The sequence below is a fragment of the Ursus americanus genome, chromosome 1, assembly GCF_024610735.1.
Source record: "Ursus americanus isolate L20-20 chromosome 1, mUrsAme1.1.p, whole genome shotgun sequence".
Classification (NCBI taxonomy): domain Eukaryota; kingdom Metazoa; phylum Chordata; class Mammalia; order Carnivora; family Ursidae; genus Ursus; species Ursus americanus.
In genome coordinates, this window is record NC_142127.1 from 73,886,925 (window position 1) to 73,911,788 (window position 24,864).

The following is a 24,864-nucleotide window of genomic DNA, read 5'->3' on the forward strand; positions in this document are numbered from 1 at the left end:
TGGCAAACTGCTCTTTGAGGACAGAGAGATGGAGATTTTACTCTGCCCCATTCGAATCATTTTGCTTTCTTGGCTAGTCACAAAGAGTTGGGCTTCTGGGCGCATGCAAGGTGTGCCTGTGAACCCCGTGGCCCTCTGCTTCCCCCACGTGCCTGCCTGACCTTGTGAGCGTCTGTGGAGCATGCTAGCTCCCACAAGGTGCACCACCCTTGTTCTCGCCTGGCAACCTGTTTGATGACTTTCACAGAAAGTCTGATTCTCCTTTCAAAGTAACTGCTCCACCCATCCCCATTATTTCCCAGCCGGCCCTTGTGTTTTGGGTATCCCACAATATAATAGTCCAGTCTACCCCTCCCTGTGGAAGGAAGATCACAGGCCTGCAAAACGGGTTTTAAGCAAACAAAATGCAGCGTTACTTTCATAAAATCCTGAGGCGACTGAAATTACCCTTCCTTTCTTTCGCCCCCTAGTTTTATAGGAATAGGGAGAATTACCAGATTTTTTTTTTTACCTTTGTGCGTCACCCTCTTTGACAGTCTCTGCTTAGCTTGACTCGTGGCTTGCCTGACATCTGTGCCAGATGAAGATGATTTGCAAGTGATTGAGAGGCAATATTTACACGTCCATGGAAAAATTTCAGATGTGTGGTTTGGGTATCAAGTTTCTCTGATGTGAAAAAAAGAAGCAGACAACAGCTGCAGACCCAACTCACTACCATCTTAGAGGTTCATTGAGAAAATGGTCTCCCCAGCCGAGCAGACACGGAGCTTGTGTGGGAATCTACGCCACCAGCCCTTCCCTTCACCCTGTGAATGGCTTCTCTCATCTCGAAGAGCACTACTCGGGGGTGTGATTGTGGTTTCAAAGGGAAAGAAAGGGAGTGGGGAGGAGAATTAAGAGAAAACAGTTTCCTTTTATTTTTTTCTTTTCAAATGTGTTGGAGAACAAAGCCAGGCTGATGTTCAGCGGGAACTCGCTGCTGCAGTGGGAGGGACGGGGTCTGGGCTGATGGGCCAGGCGTCTGTGGTGATTGGCCAAGGCCTGCACCATCCTGCATGTTAACTACATGGAGCACCCTGTGGGTACAGAACCAAAGTCCAGGAAAGCGTACAAAATCATTGGGCACATCTTCTTAATTTCCTGTGTATTTTTTTTTAAAGATTTTATTTATTTATTCGACAGAGATAGAGACAGCCAGCGAGAGAGGGAACACAAGCAGGGGGAGTGGGAGAGGAAGAAGCAGGCTCATAGCAGAGGAGCCTGATGTGGGGCTCGATCCCATAACGCCGGGATCACGCCCTGAGCCGAAGGCAGACGCTCAACCGCTGTGCCACCCAGGCGCCCCTAATTTCCTGTATATTATTATGTATTGACCACTAGGGCATTTTAGGAGAGGTATAGTAAAACCCTGCCATATTGTAATCATCGGGGTCCAAAAAAATTTTAATGGTCTTAATTGCAGGGTTGTGTTATTTCCAAGTAAATAAAGTGAAGCCTTGTAATACTGTTTGACTAGCAGCTGAGAGGTCCAGGATTCCAGCTGCACAGTCCAAATCCAGGGGGACGCAGATCAGTTTGGCATGACTTTATAGCAGTTGTGTGCTCCAGCTGAAATATTCCTGGGGATGATTATGTGTCCTGTGGCTGCCGTGCACTCCACGCACGGGGGCAGCACTCCCCGGAATCTCCTGGTTGATAGGTGCCTATCTCAGAGACCCAGCCTGGACTTTGGGACCTGCCTTCTACTTCCTCATTTTGCAAGGCCTTGTGGGCTTTTTCATACCGATTCTCCTACTCAAGCTCCTGTCATCCCTCAAAGGATCAGCACCCTAGAGTCCTCCTTGCCTCCGGAGCCCCACACCATCACCTCTTTAAGAAACGTGAGCTCTTCTCCAGTAGCACAATATCTGAATTCAAGTTCTTTCAAAGCAGCTCTCGTAAGATTTTACTATATTACCCTTTATACACATAGGGTAGGGCGTATTTGCTCAAATAATATTTCAGCTTTTAAGCCGTTCCCTGCTTTTTTTCCCTTTTAATGGAACGTCTTTTGTTCACTGTGTTCATGAGATAAAAGTTTACCCAACTTACTGTGAGAAAAAGGATACTTCCATTCATGTGGGTGGTCAATAAAGATGTAGGTGTTTTCCCCCATTCTGTCAGAAGGGCCAGGAAACAAATAAGATAGCACACTTCATTTTGATCTCTTAGGTTCACCTTCTATCGCAAGGGTCTGAGCCGAATAATATTAACTTCTCATTTGTTTCTCATTCTAGAACAACAAAAGAAAAAGAAGCAAGTCCAAGCAGCATCAAGGCAACAAAGATGCTAAGGACAAGGCAGAGAGGCCTGAAGCGGGGCCCTTGCAGCCACCGCCACCCCAGATACAAAACGGCCACGTGAACGGCTGTGAGAAAGACAACTCATCCACAGATTCTGCCAGTGAAAAGCCAATCCTTATCCCGCGTGAGAAAAAGATCTCAATACTCGAGGAACCTTCAAAGGCACTCCGTGGGGTCACAGGTCAGTAATTCTTATATAAAGTTGCTAGGAAGACATAAAAGAGAAGGAGGCAGAAGGGAACCCACAGAGGCAGGGGTAGCCACTACTGATACTATTGGAAGAGAAGGGTCTTCCTTCCAACAAGGACTCAAACTTCTTCCCACAGGAACAGGGTTGGGGGGACGTTACAGGGCCGAAGGAGGAAGCTCAGTGTAGCCCTGCACTGAGAGGATAATTTTGTCCAAAGAACGTAGTTCTAGTCTGTATTAGGATAATCAGGGAAACATAAATCCCAGTTAAAAGACATTTTCTTTCAGGATGCCTTTGCTGGGATAAGGAAGGAATAATTGGTGATAACAGCAAATGTTATTAAAGGGTAGATCAAATTATTTTAACTCCTGGTATTTTGTATTATGTGACAGAATGTAATCTTTCAGGGTGTTAGAATCGGGAATGTTAATTATTTGTGCCATAGCTTTATCTTAATTAGTCTACAAAAGGCTACTTTTTAGTTAAATGTATGACCTTGCGTGCATCATTTCATCTCTAGTGTCCCATTTCCTTTCTATAAAATAAGGAAACTATACCAGAATGTACTAGATCAGTGGTCTCAACACTATCTAACCAAATGTTCCACTTTTATAACAAATCCTAAAATAAAAATCAGAGATAGTATAGTCTATCTAGAAACAGAATTCCAGTAAAACAAAAAATAGAAGAAATCTGGAACAACTAAACTAGAAACCCTTATAAAATGGTCAGATATTCACACCCACTTATAATGAAATCACTTTGCACTTAAGAGAAAACAGTGGTCAACAGGACATTGTAAACACTGTTTTTGTTTTTGGGTTTTTTTTCTATATTTGACACGTGAAGCAAGAGATAATACGTATGTTTGTATATAGACCTAGAATCACTCTGAAAGCCGCTACTACAAACACAGGCTGGTGCAGGGGCGCTGGTTATCAAGTCAGATACCATGACCCCACGTGTCTTCTGTGCGATTTTCCAAACGGTACAAAGCTTTTGGTCAGTTCCGAACACCATAAAATGCAGTCTTTTCTTAATTTACCCCATATTAAATCCTGGAAATCATAGGAGAATTGTACAAAAAAATACTTTGTGTTTATATGTAAAGTGTCCAAGAGGACCTGAGAAAGTTAGGGACACAGGGCGATTCTTTGTTGTGCAGGATTCCTGTGATTGTAAGTCACCTAACTATAGGTGTAGGCCCCTTCCCCCCACACAGATTTTTTTAAAATGTCCCATCGGTTTTTCAAAATGCCTCCAAATTCAAAATGCCTGGCAGATCCGCTAGCAAGGACCACACCACCAGGTAATTCCCGCAGACCTTCTTCTAGTTATAAAATCCTGCATTGATTGACTCAGTGATTCCCCGAGCTCCTCATACATGCTAAGCACTGTGCCGTTATGCCACAGTAAGTTCACAGAGGATACGGTACAGTTGAGGCCCTGAGGGAATCGCTTTCTGTTATTCTTGAAGAGAAGGCCGAGTTTACAGTTCGGGGAAGAAAGGTGCTGCATCTGTGAGTGATCCAGGGAGGTTTCGTGGGAGTCATGGTTACTGAAGGACCCATAGCCTTGAGGTGGTAGAGGGGATTTGGAGGGTTAAAAAGAAGTAGAAAGAACTGGACTCCACCCCTCTTGTACCACAGGTGTGCAGTCTGTGAGGCAGTGCTAGCCTCTGATCAGCCAAAAATGAGCAAGAGGGGCCTGCCTGGGAAGAATTCAGTCCGGCAGAGGAGACAAATGCAAACAGAACATCTCATGGTGACATGTACCAAACCAGGGCTCCAGTGAGGAAGCATTAAATAACTCACATGCCGTACAACATGCTAGTAAGTTTTTAGCTTGCTCACCAAGCACTGATTTTCTTCCACAAACACATTACCTACCAACTCGGTTGATAGTGAGTGAGGTAATTCAGATGATCCTTACTGCACAGTGCTTCCTTCAAACCAGACAAACAACAAAAACAGCTTATTTCCATTTAGAATCTAAATTTTTCAGGAATTTTTTAATTCAATTTTTACCATGCCTACAATTTTGAGAATGTTTTGATTTGTAGTAAGGGCAGGAGAAAGAAATTAAATAATTGAGTGGCAGATTCCCAAGCTTGCTTGTTATTGCTTTCACATGAATTACTTTCAGAATCTAATTACTCAAGTTGCCGTTTTGGTATCAGTCATAGACTAAAAGCCTAGTACGTCTATTCATTCATTTACTTATAATTTATACCTTCTTTCTAAAACGGTTTCGGTAACTCTATCAAGTATATGACATTAGGACAAATTCAATATTGAAGCGCCTCACTTCCCAGTGGCTAGCTGCCTTGAAAGTTAAGTACCCACTAGAGGCATTCTCTGTACAAGGAGGCTTTTGTCGACTCTAACATGAAACTTTCAGTGAAGTCTCCTTTATTGCACAAAGAGCCATCCCAGGGTCCTTTTGGTTTTGTTACGTTCAGCACGAAGGCATTGAAGTACATCGTATTATTTGTTAATGTTACTGGTTCGGTACAAATCTATGCCTCACGTCAATTTTCCTATTAAAGAGTAAATGATGATAATGGAAGGTCGTTAGAGATTTTTGCAAAAGGAAGGGAGTCCTCCTGGCTGACCATTAATTTCATCAGCAGCTCATGTGCTATGATCATACATTTAAAAATGAGTTTGTAACTAGTTAGGTTTTCCTTCCCAAAGATAGTGAAAGTGTATCAGGAAGGTGGTATCAAAACAGGGAAATGGCTTTGAAATGCTTGTCTGATCCATCGGCAATCCCGAGGCCTCTAACAGGTATTTCACAGCTGACTGTTAGGTCTTGGACTTTCTGCACCCCATTTTGAGCGGAGCCAAAGAACTGGAAAGGATGACAATGATCCTTTAACCCCATCCCCTCACTGAATTGCTGAGGAAGCCGGACCATACCCCCCCCACCCTGGGTTGAGAAGACAAGAAGAGAACCCACACCCCTGGGGTAACTCTTATTACCTTGCAAAAGCCTGACTCAGATCTGTGCAATTTAATGCATGCATTGGAGAGTTGCTGCTGAAACCATGGGCTCCCTGACTCCTAAAAGATGTATAATTGAAAAATTAGGAAAAAGAAATCATAACAAAGCCATATAATGATATTCTGTACTTGAGTGGGTTCCAAGTATGAGCGTAAAAGAAATCTCCAGTCTGCCTGCAGTGGAGCATTTATCAATCTTTCCAATAATGAAACTGGCTCAAGGAAGCTTGCCCCGGATGCCCAGCTGGGCAGCAGGCTGTGAACATGTGCAACGTGTGTTTTATCTTTTTATAACACCTTGACATTCAAGATCTCTCTTTTTAAAAAAATTTAAACAGAATCATTTTCTGGTAGGGGAAAAGTTAGCTTTAAGATATATGCAGGTGGTTCAGGGGTGTTAGTGTGACTTCCTACATGAAAAATCACCACCAAAAGCATCATCGTTTCAGGCTGTAAATATAGCACTGTCGAGTGGGACAATGCTGCCTGTCAGCCTGTGGCTTAGAAGTTTGGGAGTTTGATTTAAACTTAGTACAAAATTACTTCTTTAAGCCGTGGAGTAGTTTTTTCTGTATTTCAGAATTTTTAATAACAGCTCAAATTAGATCTTTTACATAATCCAATCAAGATCATTCTGCGTCCAAGTACAAAGTCAGACAAGGAGTAGACTAAGATTTATTTTTACCAAAAGTAATGCCGAGGATCATTTTTAATCCTAAGGCCCATCTAAATGTCTAAAGCACATTATGCCTTTAGGGTTCAATTTTCCTAAGTATTCTTCCTGCTCTCCTTTTCCTAAGGCTCTGATTGCTGAAATATTTAGGTGCCTATCACTGTGTAGGCCCAAATAGGAATTCAGATTTCTGTGTTGTCTTCCTCCCACTGGATGCAATTCCCATTGAATAGGAAAGGAGCAGGCAGGACTGTGGCCCACCAACTGGCTCCATTGAGATAAACTTTGGGGCGGGGTTTTCCTTGGCTTCAGCCCGTCTTGCCGCCAGCAGGCTTCCTTTATGTCCCCGCATCTTGTGAAGCATCCTGGGAGGCCAGCTCCTCTGTTACTTGTTACCTGGCTCAAACAGAAGGCCCCATGCTGTGTTCACTGACCTCCACAAGCCAGACTTCACAGTCTGCTCTGTATCATAGAACAGGAGCAGCCCTGTCATTTTGCCTTGACGATACAGAGTCTCTGTTTTGGCCTGGCCCTGGCACAGACCTGCTTTCCCATTCTCAGAGTGAACTGAACCAAATGTGAGAGAAAGGGTCCTACTATTTTAGAATGATGGCTGCTTGTCTCTCATTTGTGCTTCTTGTTAAACACACACGCACACACACACACACACACACACACACACACCTCACCAGACTATTTCACAGTATTGTTATGGTGTGAGGTTCCCTATAGGATTTCCAAACAATTTTTTTTTATGCTGCTGTTGATCCTAGCCTCAAGATTATCTCCCCAGCTTCTCTAAGCCCTGTATTGGACCAGAGGATTAGAAAAGATCAACAAGATGAAAGCAGCTGGCCTAGAACTTTAATAGTAAAGCCAAATGTGTATATTCCAGGATTTCAGCAGTGCCAGCTCTCAAATGGAAGCAATATAATATTGTAGCGAAGAACCAGGCTTTAGCATTAGGGGTGTTTGGATTCACGTCTTGGCCTCGTCACTTACTAGGTGTGTGACCTGGACAGGTTAACCACTCTGCGTCTCAGTGTCCTCACCTGCAAAATAGAAAATATAACTCCACTTTACAAGACAGTGGTAAGCAGGAAGTGATTAGCACAGCATCTGGCATGGAGTGAACCCACAAATCATTTATCCACCTAGTGAACGTTTTTAAGCATCCTGACTCGTGCCAGGAATTCTTCTAGAGCAAGTAAACCAGACAAGTTCCTGCCCTCACGGAGTTCGTGTATATTTTTGAAGGTGAGGAGAAGAGAGAACATAATAAACCAGAACACACCAAGCTACCAAGAGAATTCTAGATTATAATAAATGTTGTGAAGACAGTGAGTGGGAGAGAGACCAGGGCAGGGGTCGAGGGCGTGCGCCACAATGTGAGATCAGGCCATAATGTCAGGTGAGTGATTGAAGAGGAGACAGTGGGGCCGAGGCCCAGATGCCCCGAAGCAGATTCTCTCATGCCAGCTTACAGTGGCCTGAGCAGCCCATGTTTTATTTATACCTTAATTAAGGACTTGAGCTGAAACCTTTGCAGAGTTCTAACCATAGGTTTTTACTATTTTTTTTAAAGATTTTATTTATTTATTTAACAGAGATAGAGACAGCCAGCGAGAGAGGGAACACAAGCAGGGGGAGTGGGAGAGGAAGAAGCAGGCTCATAGCGGAGGAGCCTGATGTGGGGCTCGATCCCATAACGCTGGGATCATGCCCTGAGCTGAAGGCAGACGCTTAACAACTGCGCCACCCAGGCACCCCTATTTTTTTTTTAATTAAAGATACCATACTTTATTAATCTGTACAACTGATATTATGTACTTGTTATAAGTACATACATTTTGCAAGTTTACATTTTAAAGCACATTTATCATGATTATCAGTCCTCCTTAATTATTATTTGAGCGTCTAAATACCTAGGGTTAGCTCCTGTGTCTAGTTGTGTGTTGTTCAGTCTCCACGTCCGCTCCCAGCAGTACTATGTCCCAACTGTTCGGGTAGCCAGGGGAGGCCTACGACTGCATCTGCCGTGACTGGGACCGCTGCTTCCCTTCTCTGCGTAACGAGAAAGCAGAAAGAGACAGACACACGGGATGTAGTGACACAAGGGCACAGGAAATGCACAACCCCTCGAGTATTTTTCTGTCACCTGGGTAGAGTGAAATCCAGAGCTGTCTCCATTCTCCTTCTCATGTGAAAACGACTTTGCTGCAAGCCTATAGCAGAAACACAGAGCTTCTCATCTCTGAAGAGCTCAGTTACCTTCATAACTTCCCACCCGTACCTTGTTATGTGATTTCCGTTACAAACAGACTTAATTAAATGGAATGCACTCCTTGCAAAGAACAAAAGACCTTCCAAAAAAATTTTTTTTTAATTTTTGAACAAAGACTTAAATGACTCTATCAAAATGCAATGAGGATTGAGTCTGTTTTGCAGTGAAATAGTCAGTGAAACAATGAAGGGAACCTGCCCACCTGTGTCATTGACAGCTTAACTCATTGACTTTCTTATCTATTATATTTTTCTTAAAGATTTTATTTATCTGTTTGAGAGAGAGGGAGAAACAGAGAGACAGAGAGAGCATGAGAGGAAGAAGGGCCAGAGGGAGAGGGAGAAGCAGTCTCCCTGTTGAGTAAGGAACCCGATGCGGGACTCGATCCCAAGACCCTGGGATCGTGACCTGAGCCAAAGGCAGACACTTAACCCACTGAGCCACCCCGGCGTCCCTATTATCTATTATCTTTTAATATAAATAAACCTGTAAAGGTATTAATGACATATGAGACCTTGAAAGGTCATGTAAATAAAACTAAAAGGTTTCTTTCCAATCTGAAAGTTACCAGCCTTATGCCCACTGAACTGATCAAGTTTCATAGGACTTGAAATAATAAGGTCCATCTGTCTTTGATAAAGAAGCTATGAAAAGGCAGAACTGACTGACACTGTCTTTGAAATAAACCTGTCTGTTTGGGTCTCTCTTTCAAAGTTACGGGTTGCTCTGACTTGCTGTTCATTCCCCTGTCGAGCAGTGACAGAAGAATGATGGAACGTGCAAATCCAGGGGCACCATCACTGTCATGTGAAGAGTTTTCTTGGGGCTTCATCACTAGGCCATTATTCTGTAACATCTGCAAGAATTATCTTTACTCACTGTCTCTATTTCTTCACCTCTGTCTCTCACTTATCAATCTATCCATTATGGCTCACAGTCCCATCATTCCAAAGACATTGCTCCCACTAAGTTTATCAATGGCCTCCATGTATTGCATCTAGCAGGCATTTTTCAATCCTTTATCTTTTTTTTTCTTCCGGCAACATTCAGTTCTGTTGATCACTCTGTCCTTAACTGCTCTGTCCCTTCTTTTTGGTGCCTATGACATGACACCCTCCTGATTTCCCCTCCGTCTTCATTGCTCCTTTGTTTCCTTTGAGGGTCACTCTTCTCTACTTGCCTATTAACCGGTGAAGCTTGTCAAGGCTTGATTTGTTCCAAGTCCTTTCTCATATAAAACCATAGCATCTTCTTAGATCATTTCAACCATGCCCGAGTTTTAATTATGTGAGCTGGCTCACAAATTCATCTTCCCAGTCCAGACAACTCTCTTGTTTTCCAGGCTCTTACTTGACATTTTCGCTTTAACAGTTCAAAGCACTTCAACAACGTGCTTAGAGCAAACTCATGATCTGCCTCCCAGTCTCAGCTTTCTTTTAGTGTTCCTGATCTTAGTGTACTACTATCTGTTTGATGTGCAAGCTAGAAATCTAGGCATCAGTCTCGATGTCTTCCCCTCTCTCACCTCCCACATCCAGTCCATCAGCAAGTCCTGTCAATTTTCTTTTCCAAATATTCCTAGAATCCATCCAATTCTCACTGTCTCTCTCTACCTGTGCCTTCCCATGAAAGCCATCATCCTCTCTTGCCTGTGTTGCTATAGGGGTCCACTGATTAATCTCCTAGCATTTACATTGTTCCCCTCTAAGTCATTCTGTATCCTGAAATCTTTTCAAAAATACAACTCTGAACTCTTAAGATAAAAACCAAAAGTCTCACGGTGGCTTGCAGGCTCAGCGTGGTCTGGCCCCTGTGTGTGGCTCCAGCCTCACTATCTGGCCTACTCTTTCTTGCTCTCCCTACTCTAGCCATCCTGGTCCCCTCTCGGTCCTTCATGCTGGCTGCGTGTATCAGTCAGGTTCAAGTCTGGAGACAGAAGCCACACAGTTTATTTGAATGGGTGGGACGTAATACAGAGAATTACTAAAACACTAGAAATACCAGGAAGTGGTTAATTACTAAAAAGGATAAACGAGGACTCTAAGGGATGTAGTCACGCAAGAAAGTAGTTACTATCTATAGGAAGGCTGGACAATAAAGAGAGTCGTCCAATCCAAGACTGAGATTCTGATCCTGCCAAAGGTATGTGGCCATCCGAGGAACATGCAGCCTTATGGTGGTAAAACAGCAACAACAACAAAAACGTGCAGAGCATGGACTGGGCTGTTCTGTAGAACTTTACCATTGCCAGAGGGTGGAGGGAGACTGGCACTGCTCAGAGCCCCAGGACGCAGGGAACACGGCAGGGGTGCCGACTGGAGCTCCTCTGCGCAGGCCACTGGCTCCTGTAATGAGTAAGCATAATAAAGAACCAGAACTGGAAGAGAAGAGCATGCCTGCCCTCTTAGCCATGCTCCTGATAAAGCTGACATTCTGCTAGCTGACAAAAGAGAATCGTTTGCAGGGCCAGCTCCAGTACCACAAAGTAAGGCAAAGAAGGGGAGATTTGAGCCGAGACAATAACTTGATAACTGGCACACGGTGCTTCTTCCTGCCTCAAAAGTCATCTCTGCCTGGACTGCACTTTGCTGCCTCCTTACCTGATTAGTTCACGGGATTTCCCGTGACCGGGGGTGATGCTTGGGGAATTACTCTTGCTATCACCAAGTCAGCTATGCCCATGACAGATTTCAGAACACTACACTTTTCTTCCATAACACTTATCACAGTTGTAATTCTACATTTGTTTGTGTGGTGGTTTGATTTATATGTCTTCGTAATACCCAGCAAGTTCTGGAAAGACTGAGAGCACATCTGTCTTTGATCACCATTGTAGTTCTGGTGCCTAAAACAGTAACTGGACATGAGAGGCACTCAGATGAACGAGCCTTTCTCTGTTGAAGTATTAGTGATAGAATATGTAAAGAAGTGTAGGTTAAATTTCGTAAAGTCACTATGTTGCGTTTTAAAGACAATTATGAATGTTGTATTTCTGGTTTTAAAAGAAATTTATACTAATGAAGAAATTTGAAAAATGAAGTAAGGTTTAAGGGGAAAAAATCCTACCTCTGAGAAACAACCACTGTTAAATTTCATTTGAGAATTTCTTAACTCCACAGATATAGAGGATTTTAAAAAACAAATATCATATTGTATTGTATTCTTTTTACTTAACATGACGTTATAACATTACCTCATTTCTTTAAAAACATGATTTAGTGGCCACATTGTGTTCTTATGAATTTGACATACTTCTCTTTGATTATTCCCAAACTATTGTCCATGTGGATTATTTCCATTTGTTTGCTTTTGTAAATAATGCTATAGTGAACATTTCTTATATATAAATCTTTATAAACAACTATAATGATTTCCTTGGCATGTTTTCTTAGAAATGAAATTTTGGGTTTCAAAGAGTATGAATATTTTTGAAATTCTTAATATATTGCTGTCCAGAAAGAGTGTACTAATCTCATTGTTTTTATTTGTAAAACTGATTAGTAGGGCAATGGAACACTTTTAAGGTGTTTCATTTCCATTTGCATTTCTCTTTTTGTGAATATTTAAGAACGCTAAGATTATGATCAAAGAACTATTATTATCAGTTATCATAAAACACTAACATATTGACTTAATTCCTTTTAAGTGAATGTTAACATGCTTTCAGTAATAAAGACATTGGCAATTTTAGGCATAATTTTATAGTAACAAAATTACACTTTGTTTCTTTTTCAGTTTTTTCTAAGTAGAACTACTTTATAATACTGTGTTCATCATCATCAGACAACTGCTTTAGTGTGTATAGGAGACTGTGCTTTACTGTGTATAGTAGGATCTGAATGGGTTAAAATAATTTTTTTAGATCTACTCTTATGTATAACACATTTCCTAAACTTAGATTTGAATTCCAGGTATACTTCCTTCATTCTACTTATAAATACATAAAGCTTTCACTGAAAAGTAAAGTCTAACAAGAAAAAAGAGTTTTCAGAAACTTTCAAGTCTGAACACATATATGACTGTACATATATAATGAAAATCTTTGAATCCTAGTCCTGTATTTCTCCCAAGAGGAAGATTTGTTTTCTTTGGTACTGTTAACAAAAAACAACCCCCACAGTTTATGTTTTGCTGTGTAAAATAAATCCACACAAGAAGCAATCAAATGTGACCTATAATGAAGAGAAAGATTAGTCATTAGAAGCAGAACAATATTGCTCATGAATGAAGAAGCAAAATCTTCAACAAAATATTAGCAAGTTGAAGTAAGCAATATATAAAAAAGATAATGCACTATGACCAAGTGTGCTCTTTCCCAAGAATGCAACGTTGGCTTACCATGTAAAAACTGATCCATGTAATTTGGTATATTAATAAAATAAAGAAGAAAAATAATATCATCTCAATAAGTGAGACAAAATAAGATCACTTGGCAAAATAATAAAAATTCCCAGAAAACTAGGAATATAAGAGAATTTCCTAATAAACATATGAAGAATCTGCTCTACAGTTAATATCATATTTAATAATAAATATTGGATACAGTTTCCCTAAGATCAAGAACAATGCAGGGACACCTATTATGCATTGTACTAGGGTTCCTTGCCTTTAATAAGGCAAGGACAGACTGGAAAGAAAGACACTAAACTGCATTTACAGATGTAATTATTGCCTATATAGAAAATTTTAAGAAACCTACAAAAGAAAAAAAAAACTCATTAAGAAATTAGCAAGGTAACTAAGTATAAAGTTTGATATATAAAATATCAGTTGTATTTTTGCATTCTAGCAGCCAACAATTGGGAAAAAAAGTTTTTTAAAATATTATATACGATAGCCTAAGACATCTAAAATACCCAGGAATAAATTTAATTAAAGAGGCACAGGACACTAAGAACTGTTAAACAATGCTGAGACCAATTAAAGAAAAGCTAAATAAATGGCATAATGTATCATGTTCAAAGATCAAAAGATGCAGTATTGTTAAGATACTAAATATCTCCAAATTGACTTATAGATTCAACTCAAGCCCAATCAAAATCCCATCAGATTTTTTGTAGAAATACACTGATTGTTTTTGTAGAAATAAGCTGATTCTTAAATTTATATTGAAACGCAAAGGACCTAAGTTAGCCAAAACAATCTTGAAAAAGAAGAGCAAAGTTGGAGGACATATATTACCTGATATTAAGACTCATTATATAGTTACAGTAAAAAAGACAGTGTGGTGTTAGGGGTGAGGATAGACAACTACATCAGTGGAGTAGAATGTCGTCCAAAAATAGACCACACATATATAGTCAATTGATTTTCAACAATGATGCCAACATAATTCAGTGGGGAAAGGTGAACTCAGATTTACTGCTATGGTCTTAAGTTACTTTTTCATATTTTACATATTAGTTGTTAAGGGCAGGGAGACCATGTCCCATTTATCTCCTATGAATAAGCCAGGGCTAGCACGTACTGGGCACTCTATATCTATCTGTTGAGTTAGATTGAATCAGAAATCAGAATGATACTCAGGAAGGTATATATCACCTATGTTGGGATTGGACAAGTATTTTTAATAAAGGGAAGGCTCGGGTAATAGTTACATTCAAAACATATAAGCTTCTAGAAGCCATTTTTAGGATTAAATTAAAATGTATATAAATTAAAATGCATATAATATTTATTGAAATCTGGGCAGATTGGATGTTTCCAGAGATAACTTTTCTTTCCAAGAAGTAACTACTTGATTCAAGTATTTGATGAATATTGGATAAAGACACAGCCAGAGACTCGTATCAAACTAGGCTCCCTATAACTAGAAGGACCCCAGGCATGGAAAGTACCAGAGTAATGCTCATTCATTCATTCATTCAGGATTCATCATGTGCTTACTAGGCAGCAAGCATATGGTGATGAACAAGACATACATCACTCTGTCACCATTTTTCTCATGTAGAAATTGCAGGGGATATTTTAAGGTTTCCCTTAAATTGGTACTCTCTTAGTCTAGAATATAAATTAGTAGTGATGGCAGATTTTAGATAAATAATCTCATGCTCCTTCTGATTCATATTAATGCTACCCAATAGAAATATAATTTGAGCTACATATGTAATTTTAAAATTTCTAGTAGCAAAATAAATAAATACATAAAATAAAATTTCTAGTAGCCACATTAAAAAGTAAAAAGAAATAGGTCAATTACATCGGGTAATATATTTTATCTAACTTAAAATACACAAAATATCATTATTTTGACACATGGTCAATATTTTTTAAATTATCAAAGTAATATTTTTAATTCTTTTTTTTTTTTTTGTACTAAGGCTTCAAATCTCTCAGTGTGTATTTTGTACTTACAGCACATCTCAATTTAGTCAAGCCACATTTCAAGTGTTGTGTAACCATATACATCTAGTGGCCACCTTATTGGACAGAGATAGGAATCAACTCTGAGTCAGCTACAGTCTCTCGAAGTTTATAAGTAGATTCCAGAAAGATAGAGAACTGATGGTACTTCTGGCCATAATGTTAGAGGGAAATAACTATCCAGGAAAGAACCCCCATTATTCTGTTGCTAGAAATATCAGGATTTGTGGTTAAGATGAACCTAATTCTGTTATAGCTGAATAACTTACCACCAGCTTTCATCTGAAAGAGCCCCAGAGTTTTACTATATTTGGAGACAGATCTGTTCAGCCAATGTGCAAATATATCCAAGCCATCTTTGAGAATTTCAGATCTTTCCAGTGTTCAGTGATTTCCGCCAATAAGACAGCTTTTCAGGACCCTAAAAAAAAACCCTGCTATTCATATTTCTCAATGAATTTTTGTTGGATGAATGGTGAAATGAACCAGTAGCTCACATACCAGTTCTCTGAGACACAAACAAAATATTTTCAGCTCTAGGTTAATGAACTCATGCTCATTTGAATGCTTGCCTTCCATTTAAACTTCTTATGCATCCAACAGAATAATGCTTTCCCTTCATTCTAAGATCATTATTTCCATTAAGCTATAATATAAATCCCCTTATTTTCAAGAATAAGACTAATTTACTATGTTGTGCACAATGAGTTGTATTTTAGATTCTCAATTTATAATATTTCATCAAGGCCAAATCTTCACTATGATTTATAAAGGGAGTGAGTTGGAGCCAGCCTGTACTTAATCACTATTTTAACAAAACATTTACATACTCATCAAAAAATTAGTTTTTCATCTTATGCAGTAGAGTTTCTTCAGGTGGGTGGTGCCATCAATCTTCACCCCAACAGAATCACCTGGCAAGTAGAATCCTGGGCCCACTGCTGAATCAGAATCCCTGGAGGTGTTGTCTGGGAATTTGCATTTGTAACATGATAACCACTGCCCTGCACTGAAGTTCCACTTTAGTATACCTAAAGATAAAATTGCGCACTACCATTTAAATCTGTTTCACCACTGGAAGAAATGCTGTTTTCAGCACTTAATTTGTTCACTACCTTTGTTGAACATTTTGTCGTGTATTGTAATTTCCCTTTAGAGAGTACTCATCATTCAGCCCATAAAATGTATACTGTGCTTTCTTTTTTTTTTTTTTTAAGATTTATTTATTTATTTTAGAGAGAGAGAGTGTGGCAGAGAGGGGCAGAGGGAGAGGGAGAGAGAGAATTCAAGCAGACTCCCCACAGAGCATAAAGCCTGATGCAGGGCTTGATCTCATGACCCTGAGATCATGACCTGAGCCGAAATCAAGAGTCGATTGCTCGACTGACAGCCACCCAGGCGCCCTGTGCTTTCTTGATGTATAAGTTATGAATGGTGGATTCAACCAAAGTCAAATGTACACTTCTCTTAAATGTCTAAAATCAAATTGACTAGGACCCAGATGATAGTCTTTTGCACCTTCCAAGTAGAGTCTCCATAATGTTTGTGGCAAGTGTTAGGAAAGGTTCTTTGTTTTGTTGTGTCTTTTTCCTATGAAGTCATTTTAAGGGTGCTTTAATTCAGAGCCAAACACAAGTGCTAGGGCTTCAAAAATGACACGGTTTTCAGTATTTGACTTCAAGGGAGTCCTAGTCTCCTCAAGGCAGGGGAGAGGGGCAGACACTAAGCCTTGTGTTAAAATAAATGTGGTAAGGTCTTATGAGGTGCCGTGGGAGTAGAGAGAAGTGAGGCAGGGCGTGAAGGGGCTGGGATTCATGGAGGTGACCTTGTGCTCTGTTTGAGTGTGAGCCACAGTCAGCCAGAAGAGTGGAGTCATTCTTACAGGCTCACCCAGGACACAGGGAAGCTCAGAACATGGGTCTCCTGCATCCAGATCTGCACTCTCTCTGCTACACTCGGCTTTCTCCGAGAACCTGGCCTTCAAAAGCACTCTGGCTTCCCTTTTTTTTACACCCAAAGCTCTCTCTAGTTGTGAGTAAGATGTTAAGGGTGATACATTTCCTTTTCCGGCCACTAAGGTACCATTTAATTCACTCCAGCAATAACTAAATAGAAACGTACCTTTAAAAGATGCTGAGAGCAATGTGTTGCTAATTTATTGCCACATCTATTAAAGCTCTGGAGAGAATTTGACTCCCTAGATTTTAAATATAGTAGAGATATTATGTTTCCCGATTTAATCCCTCCATAAATTAAGTGAAATGATTATAGTACCTGTTGTCACTTCATTCTTGCCCTATCTCCAGTCACTCTTCTGCCTTCATTAATTCAGAATAAAATACCACAAGACATTAATGTAGCACTTGGAAATAGGAAGGCTGCATTTTTATAGCCTCAATATGAAATCATACTTAAAGATGCTTACACATTTACTCAATGAGAAAGAAAAAAACCAAAAACCTCTTCATCTCCTAATAACCTTCATTATGAGTGAGGAAACCAAGGCTCAGAGATGTTAAGTGGCTTGCCCAGGGCCACCGTATAAGTAATTATCAGAGCCGAAACGCCCACCCAGGTCTTCCAACTCCCAGTGCAAGGCTCTATTGCTAGGATATCCTCAAATCTTCTAGAGATTCTATTAAAGCAGTTTGCAACAAAGGGCATTATTGCCAACATGTAAACAAAAACAAAAATCTTGGCATTCCCCCTTCACTTTCTCATCAGTGTTTTTAGTTTATCACTTCACAGTCATTATTTGGTGTTTTCTTACAGAAGGCAACAGACCACTGCAACAGAAACTATCCTTAGATGGGAACCCCAAACCTATACATGGAACAACAGAGAGGTCAGATGGCCTACAGTGGTCAGCTGAGCAGCCTTGTAACCCAAGCAAGCCTAAGGCAAAAACATCTCCTGTTAAGTCCAATACCCCTGCAGCTCATCTTGAAATAAAGCCAGATGAGTTGGCAAAGAAAAGAGGTAAAGTGATTTCTTTTGCACAAATGATTCAACACCTTTTGCACACCCAGAGAAGTGCCAAAATGAAAGAATGTTCCAAAGGATGCTGCTAGTGAAGAGAGATGCACACGTAATTGCGTTTCTTTCTGTGACCCACATAGATCGAAAAGTAGATGTGATTCCTCCCATGTTAATCAAAGGTCTCGAACGTGGAAGAGGAATTACATCCCCTTTCTCTGCCCCTCTGTGGTCATTCTTCTCTACATAGGCATGGATAAATTTGCACCACGAATACCTTCTACCCTCATATTGTATGAAGCAAACGTTAATGCGGGAGCCCTTTTCAGTAATATGAATGCCGAACGTTTTCCTGGCACACAAGTTCTTAACTTGGACTGAATGAAGAATCTAGAGGCTGATATGTCTTCTTCAGATATGACCTTCCTCATGTAAATTCAGCTCTGTGTTAGAGCTTGCAGACAATGTAACCCTGAAAGAGGGTTTTATGTTTGACACACTATGTTTTTATTATTTTTTGAGCTTTGCTATACTTTACACACAACTGGTATTAAACACGAAAGGGGCTGAATCACTTCCTTTCTGATTCCCAGAGGATGAAATAATATTCTTCTCATTCAGCCTCTGTTGTATCTGATTTCCTTGGCTTTGGTTTGATAGACTTTCTTACTTCTCTTGAGGGAGATTTCTTTCTTCTAAGAAACATGGCCTTGTTGGGATCAGTACAATTTGCCTATTTGCTCTGCCCTATCTGCGTACCATGGTGACGGTTTCAGGAAATCAGGAGAGATTGGCAGCCATGGAGCAGTTCTAAGTGCTGCTGCTCTAATTACAGGCCTGGCTCAGGGCTGATGAGGCTGGAGCCAGCGTACCTGGCACCAATGCTCCCTCCTCTCTCGAGCTCATTTGTATCTCTCCCAATCTCCGTGTCCTTTTCCTCATCCAAAAGCCCTGCTGGCTTTTAACCACACAGGGTGGTGAGAGCCAGCAGCACAAATGGTCTTCAGACATATCAGATTCTAAGAAACTGCAGTTTGTAATAGAACATAACAATCAGAGCCTCTTTCCAAAGCACAAAGGAGGCATGCGTGCCCAAAATGGCCACCCGCAGAAGCCACTGGTCAAATCACAGCAGTCTCAGGGGCCGCACAAATCACCCACTGTGGATTTCTGAAACTCTGGGTTATAAACACATAAACACCTTCTTGACAGAACTTGTTTGTTTGTTTTCTCATTGAGAAACAAAAGATAAATCTCTCTCTTTTTATTAGGGGTAGGGGAGTTAGCTGCTTTTGTTGTTGTTTAGCTCAGATATAAAAAGATAAAGTGTTCAATTTAACATTTTTTTCATGACATTACTTTTAGGCCCAAACATTGAGAAATCAGTGAAGGATTTGCAACGCTGCACTGTGTCTCTAACGAGATATCGTGTCATGATCAAGGAAGAAGTGGATAGTTCAGTGAAGAAGATCAAAGCTGCCTTTGCTGAATTACACAACTGGTGAGTAATTCGACTTAGAAACTATAAACTTACGGCTCTTGAGCTGTTCCTACAGGTAAAAGCATCTGATGGGAAATGTTGTTTATTTAATACATAAACATCACAGAACAACTCCTCAGCAAATTTTTTTAAGTCCTGCAGGCAGAGGCTTATATCTTGGGAATAAAAAAGAAGGAGAAATGTTTGAATAAGAAAAAACCCAATACACGTAATTCATTGGAGTTTGAAGGTGGCCCCAAAGTGTATGAATGATGTAGAGCACAACTTCAACAGATGGTGTTTTTGACAAATCCCTGGAAGGCTAATATCATGAATGCTACTGAGAAAGAAATATTTTCCAGCCTTATCACTATAAAATGAGAATGACTCCCTTAACAAAACTCAGAAACATCTTAGGCAAGCTTAGTGATAGAATCCCATTCTTGGGTTTCTTGAAGAGTGGAATTAAGAAATGGTACACTGGTGTGGTTTTGGCCCTGCCCAGCCCTGCTCTGCACTGATGTTGATGGGAGACATTTCTTTGAGCCCTTTATATTTGCTCGCATGCACAATTGAAATGAAGTATCTACTGGTAAAGGTTAATATCAGAAAGAGTTCTCCATGTATCAATCAAGACTCTTCCAGTTTTAAGTGACAGAAACCCAAGTCACACTAGTTAATGACAAAGGATAGTTTACATGAAAAATGTACATGAAAAATCCAGAAGATTCCTTTAGGCAAATTTGGTTCTAAGCCCAATTTGCGTCCTGAGAATTCAGTTTCTCTGTCCCTGCCTCCCTTTCTCCTTTTCTCCTTCTCTCCTTCTTTTCCTATCTCAGCGTCTCCCACAATCTCCCGGTTCTGCTTATTCTTGGCTTGATTCTTAGGTATGATCTCTTCATGTAGTAGCAAAGATGACCCCCTAGCAGCTCCCAGCTTACATAATCCTTAGTCCCTGTGATCTGACAGAGAGCTTTGTCTCCGACAGTTCCAGCAAAAGTCCAAGGGCTAATTCACACTGGCTGGGCTGGATCGTGTATCTGTCCCTAAACCGGTCACTGTGGCAAGAGAGACAGTCTTCCCACTAGCCAAGCCAAGGCCCTGTGCCCACCACAGAGTCAGTGGTCAGGTGAGCCCTACCTGAATCCCATGAACTGAGAGTTGAAGAGCTGTGGTTTCCTGAAGGAAAATCAAGGTGCTAAAGAGAAAAAATATAAAGACAAGAAAAGCATATCCACAGTGCCCAGGCTCACATGTGTTCTCTATATCTCATTGGCTCTCCATGATTCTAGAATTTCATCACATGTTCTGCGTAGCTTTCCTTTCCAAGTCCTTTCTTTGACACAGATGTGCTTTTTAGCAGATTATAGAGCTGTGTAAAACCAAGGATTACACTTCACACAATCTAAAAGTCTTGAATTTTAAACCATCTGCTACATATAAGATCCCAATGTGCATAAGATATCAGAGACTTGAAAGAAAACCGTCTCTGTCACTGGTCATTCAGTGAGGAATCATTTCCCCTCCACCCAGTCATGTCATCTCCACCTTAGTGGAACTCTTCTCTATCTGATCAGACGATAAACTAATTGTTCAAAGTAAACTGCAGGAGTATGTTTGAAAGTACAGAGTGAAGATAAAGATGTTATACAAATGAAAGGCGTTACTAGTATTACTGGTTTTTAAATCTTATAGTTCTATGATTTTTTAACTCTATCCTTAAGTTACCCTAATATATATATAAGCACACTCAGCTTCCAGGCCTGTTCTCCAGAGCCAGAGTCAGCAAACTTGATCTATAAAGGGCCAGCTAGTAAATATTTTGAGCTTTACAGTCTGCCCCGTCTCTGTAACTGCCCAGCTCCACTGTTATGGCACGAAAGCAGCCGGAGCAATGCAGAAAGGCAGTGGGCCAGATTCGGCTCATGGGGGTCGTCGGTTCCTAGTCTCTGGAGGCATTAGTTAACTGCTCAGAGAAGACCACTCTGTCTTATTCTTTTGTGTGGCATTTTAGAGTAAACTCTTCCTCTGGGGCCTCTGTATGATACCTTCCCTCCGAGTGACTCACACACTAATTGACAAAGTGTAGCACTGACCTCAAGTTACCTCTCTCCTCCAGCTGCTCGAGTCCTCTTTTTTTTTTTATTTCCTTAGTAAAATGAACACCACATGGGTCACGAGATATCCTGAGATTTATACCAGACTCTCTGAGTGTTTCACTCCTCAAGAGCTGGAAGTGTGGGGCCAGGGAAGTCAGCACCCAGGGAAGTTGTGGATCTTTCCTCTGCTTGTGTGTCACATTTTGTTTTAAACTGATGGGTAGGATCACTTCTGAATGAGCTCTGCCAAGCAGTGCTGCTGTTTACAAGTCACCTCCTAACAAATGGCACTTTTCCTCCAAATGGAAGAAGAATAAATATAGATTAACCATTTTTTATGAGCTGTTGCTACAAAATGTATAAACACCAGCGCTTGTTTTCCGATCTGACCTTTGATAAAAATGATCCCAAAATAATTACATACATGTTAACTTAAAAATAAAACAAAAGGAGTTCTCTCTAATCAACCATTAGCAGGCATTTCTGCCAAAAGGAAAAACGTTACCTCTCTGTTCCACACAAGGCTGCAGCCCAGCCAGCATGGTGATTGATGTACTTGGATAAAGTCTTCCTTTCATTTTCCGAGGGGGAGAAACAGACGAGTTTTAGGGCTCGGGCTGCTCTTAAAAAATAACAGGTCACAGAATTGAAGAAGGCAGCTTACATGTTTTCAGAAATGAAGCTTTCCTATTCGGGGTGCAATCATGGACTCCAGGCATTAGAGAAAATTTTGAATGCAGCGCCATTCATTTAATAGAGTCAGACCGTCAGGCTTACATTGTGAAGCATAGCCAGATGCGGAAGACGTGGGACAGGTCCCCTGCAGATTTCCCAAACGAGCGATGGTCCGGAGACAGACGTGAGCTCACCCGGTGCGCAGGCCACATTGCTCTCCTGGCTCCTGGCTCCCTGCTGCGGACCACCCGGCACCCTCAGCAGAGCCTTCAGCAGGCATCGCGGGTAGTTTAGAAGTGAACAGAAACTCTCGGGTAAACGTTCACTTTGCTACCCAGCTTCCAGAGGTGAATCCTGCCTGATCAAGTTCTCGAAAAGCCTGCCGGGATTCACAACAACGATGATTTGGAGAAGCTGGGAGAAAGCACTTGCTTGCACATGCCCCGTCTCCAGTGAGCACGCATCTGAATGAAACGAACCCAGTGCTTTTCGGACCCAGTCTGGCTGTGAGGAACGCTGTGTTCAGTACAGTTACTGAAGAAAACCATGAAGCAGCTCAAAGTTGGCCTGCAACCAGGACACAGTTACATAAGGCTAAATGACCATTACACGGACCGTTCTCATTTTTCCGTAAAGAATTGGGGATTCAAGAAGGCAGCAAAGCTGACACGATGCTCTCACACGGTCTTAACAGAAAATAAATTTTGCAACATGAGTGTCTGTGTGAAAAGTCACATCAGGAACTAACATGAAACAGCTGGTTTCCTTTCTGTATGATTGGCCCCCTACCACAACTGGAAAATATTCATCCTTTGGAACCCTAGCTGCCAGATTTAATTGCTTTGTGTGCAGACTAGTCTAGCTTCTCATCACAAATGTGTGTGTGTGCGTGTCCAAGTTGATGGTGCAGGCTTAAAATGAACAATAAACATTAAATTCAAAAAACATCAAGGAAGGAGAATAATACTTGATAGCTGTGCCATATGTTGGGGGAAAGAGTATTCCAAAAGCGAGCTATAAAAATTGCTAGGTGCTATTGTCAATTTAACATCTAATTAAAAGCACTCCTAAAGAAATGGAAGATGGTAATGAGCCAGAGGGTAGAGCTTGTGCTGGGAATGAGGTAACAGAGTCATAGAGAATGGAAGCTGGGAGGGGACAATATTTTTAGGCTGTTTTGCTTTCATGTAGGGATGGGAAATCAGTCCAAGCATGCGTCCCTATACCTCATGTTTATTTTTTCCTGAAGTGACGCCAGATCTTACTTCAGCAGAATTTGGAGTAGGTCAGGCGTCCCAGGCCCTACCCGCGCCCCCCAACCCCCGCCCTTGCTCTCCTCTTTCTTTCCACCTTGGATTGTCCTCCCTCACAGCAAGGACAGGTGCTCCCCACGGGCCAGGGGCTCCTCCCCACAACACGGCTCACTACAAGAGAAGCTTGTACTGGGTCCCCACATCACTTGCCTTTTTTTCTTAGTAACAATTGACACTTGTTCTTGTGTCACCAACAACCTCATCCTTTTGATGACCGTGATTCCTTCTTCCCAACGTGACATATTTAATTCTTAAGTTAACAGATGTTAACAGAGTGTTGAGACTCTCTACATCAGCCAAAAGAATAACCCTACAAGTGAGAATTTGAGGCTGCAGAAAAAGCTATTCCGAGATGAAGTATATCTTCTTCTGGCATCCCTCAAATCCCACTCCCAAAGTGGGCCTCTCGTCTGCCATGAGAGCTTCGGTGGTAGCCACGCAAACCACACACAGACCACCAGGGCAGTCCGCAGGGTGGCCCTACACACCCATCAGATAGCAGCCCTGTGACACTTTAACATTGTGTCCTTTTTCTGAGAAGTCCTCCCAAAGGGGAAATTGCCAGTGGGGTCTTTCAGAACAAGTGAGACAGCCCTGCGTCCCACATTCCCACTTTGCTGCTCCTTGGGCGCCCAAATCATGTACAAATCTTAGACCATACAGTCTTGGAACGACTTCTGTTTGAGTCCAAATAAGACAATTTTTCTTTCCTTGTAGGTTTATCACATAGCAAGATTCTTCCCTCCTGGGTTGGTTCCCCGCCCCCTCCCCCTGCATTCCCCAAACCTTTAGCTGGTTTTTGGTTAATACGTTGCTTTCCATTTAATGCTAAAAGCCTGGTTTTCCTGTGCTCTTGGAGTTTTTTAAATTTGTTCTCTTTGTGAATAACTTAACATTGACTGAAAGATCGTGCTTGTAAATTAATATTTACTTCTCTCCATACCACAGGACATGTGTGTCCACTAGAATTAAAAACTCCTAGAGCTTTGCCGAGGTACCACCACCAGAGATGTGGCCACCACTGGTCTGAGGGGGACTCAGGAATAGGTGGTTGGTTTTTTTTTTTTTTTAAGAACTCCAGATATTTCTTTTGTGCATCTGTGGTTGCAAGCCACTCATTGAGAGTCCTCCGGAGGGAGTGCTATGTCTGGGGCTCATGCACTGTTTGCCCCCAGGACACAGTTGGCGTGTCTGGAAATATTTTTGGTTGTCACAACTGCAGGAAGGGAGTGAAACTGGCACCTAGTAGGTAGAAGCCGGAGATACCCCGAGATATGCTAGAATGCACAGGACAGCCCCCCACCCCCACCCAGCACATCAATAATTCTGAGAAAGCCTGGGCCAGAGGAAAGTGAGAGGAACAGTCCATCTGTCCTTTTGCACATCCTGCTGTAGCTCCTTGAAGGAGGGACCAGGATCCCTCCCTTGGCAGCCACCCTGAGTACCTGTCTGCCCCTCCCCCAG

At 41.4% G+C, this 24,864-nt stretch overlaps 1 protein-coding gene and 1 long non-coding RNA gene across 9 annotated transcripts in view; one reads left to right on the plus strand and one right to left on the minus strand.

Annotated features, from left to right (window-relative positions):
* SPATS2L (spermatogenesis associated serine rich 2 like) overlaps nucleotides 1-24,864 on the plus strand; it is a 160,471-nt gene that overhangs the window by 105,691 nt on the left and 29,916 nt on the right. For 7 of the 8 annotated variants that reach the window (XM_045806418.2, XM_045806417.2, XM_045806423.2 and 4 more), the window contains 3 exons: nucleotides 2,277-2,523; nucleotides 17,630-17,836; nucleotides 19,199-19,334. In XM_045806418.2, the coding sequence (XP_045662374.1) occupies nucleotides 2,277-2,523; nucleotides 17,630-17,836; nucleotides 19,199-19,334 (590 nt within the window). The remainder of the gene's footprint in view (nucleotides 1-2,276; nucleotides 2,524-17,629; nucleotides 17,837-19,198; nucleotides 19,335-24,864) is intronic. The other variant, XM_087862460.1, reaches the window with a different exon arrangement.
* Nucleotides 529-22,574, minus strand: LOC123798181 (uncharacterized). The gene is made up of 5 exons (XR_006781198.2): nucleotides 21,918-22,574; nucleotides 8,136-8,274; nucleotides 7,213-7,262; nucleotides 2,092-2,272; nucleotides 529-666 (listed from the first exon to the last, which is right to left on the minus strand). It is a non-coding gene; the product is annotated as an uncharacterized LOC123798181 (long non-coding RNA).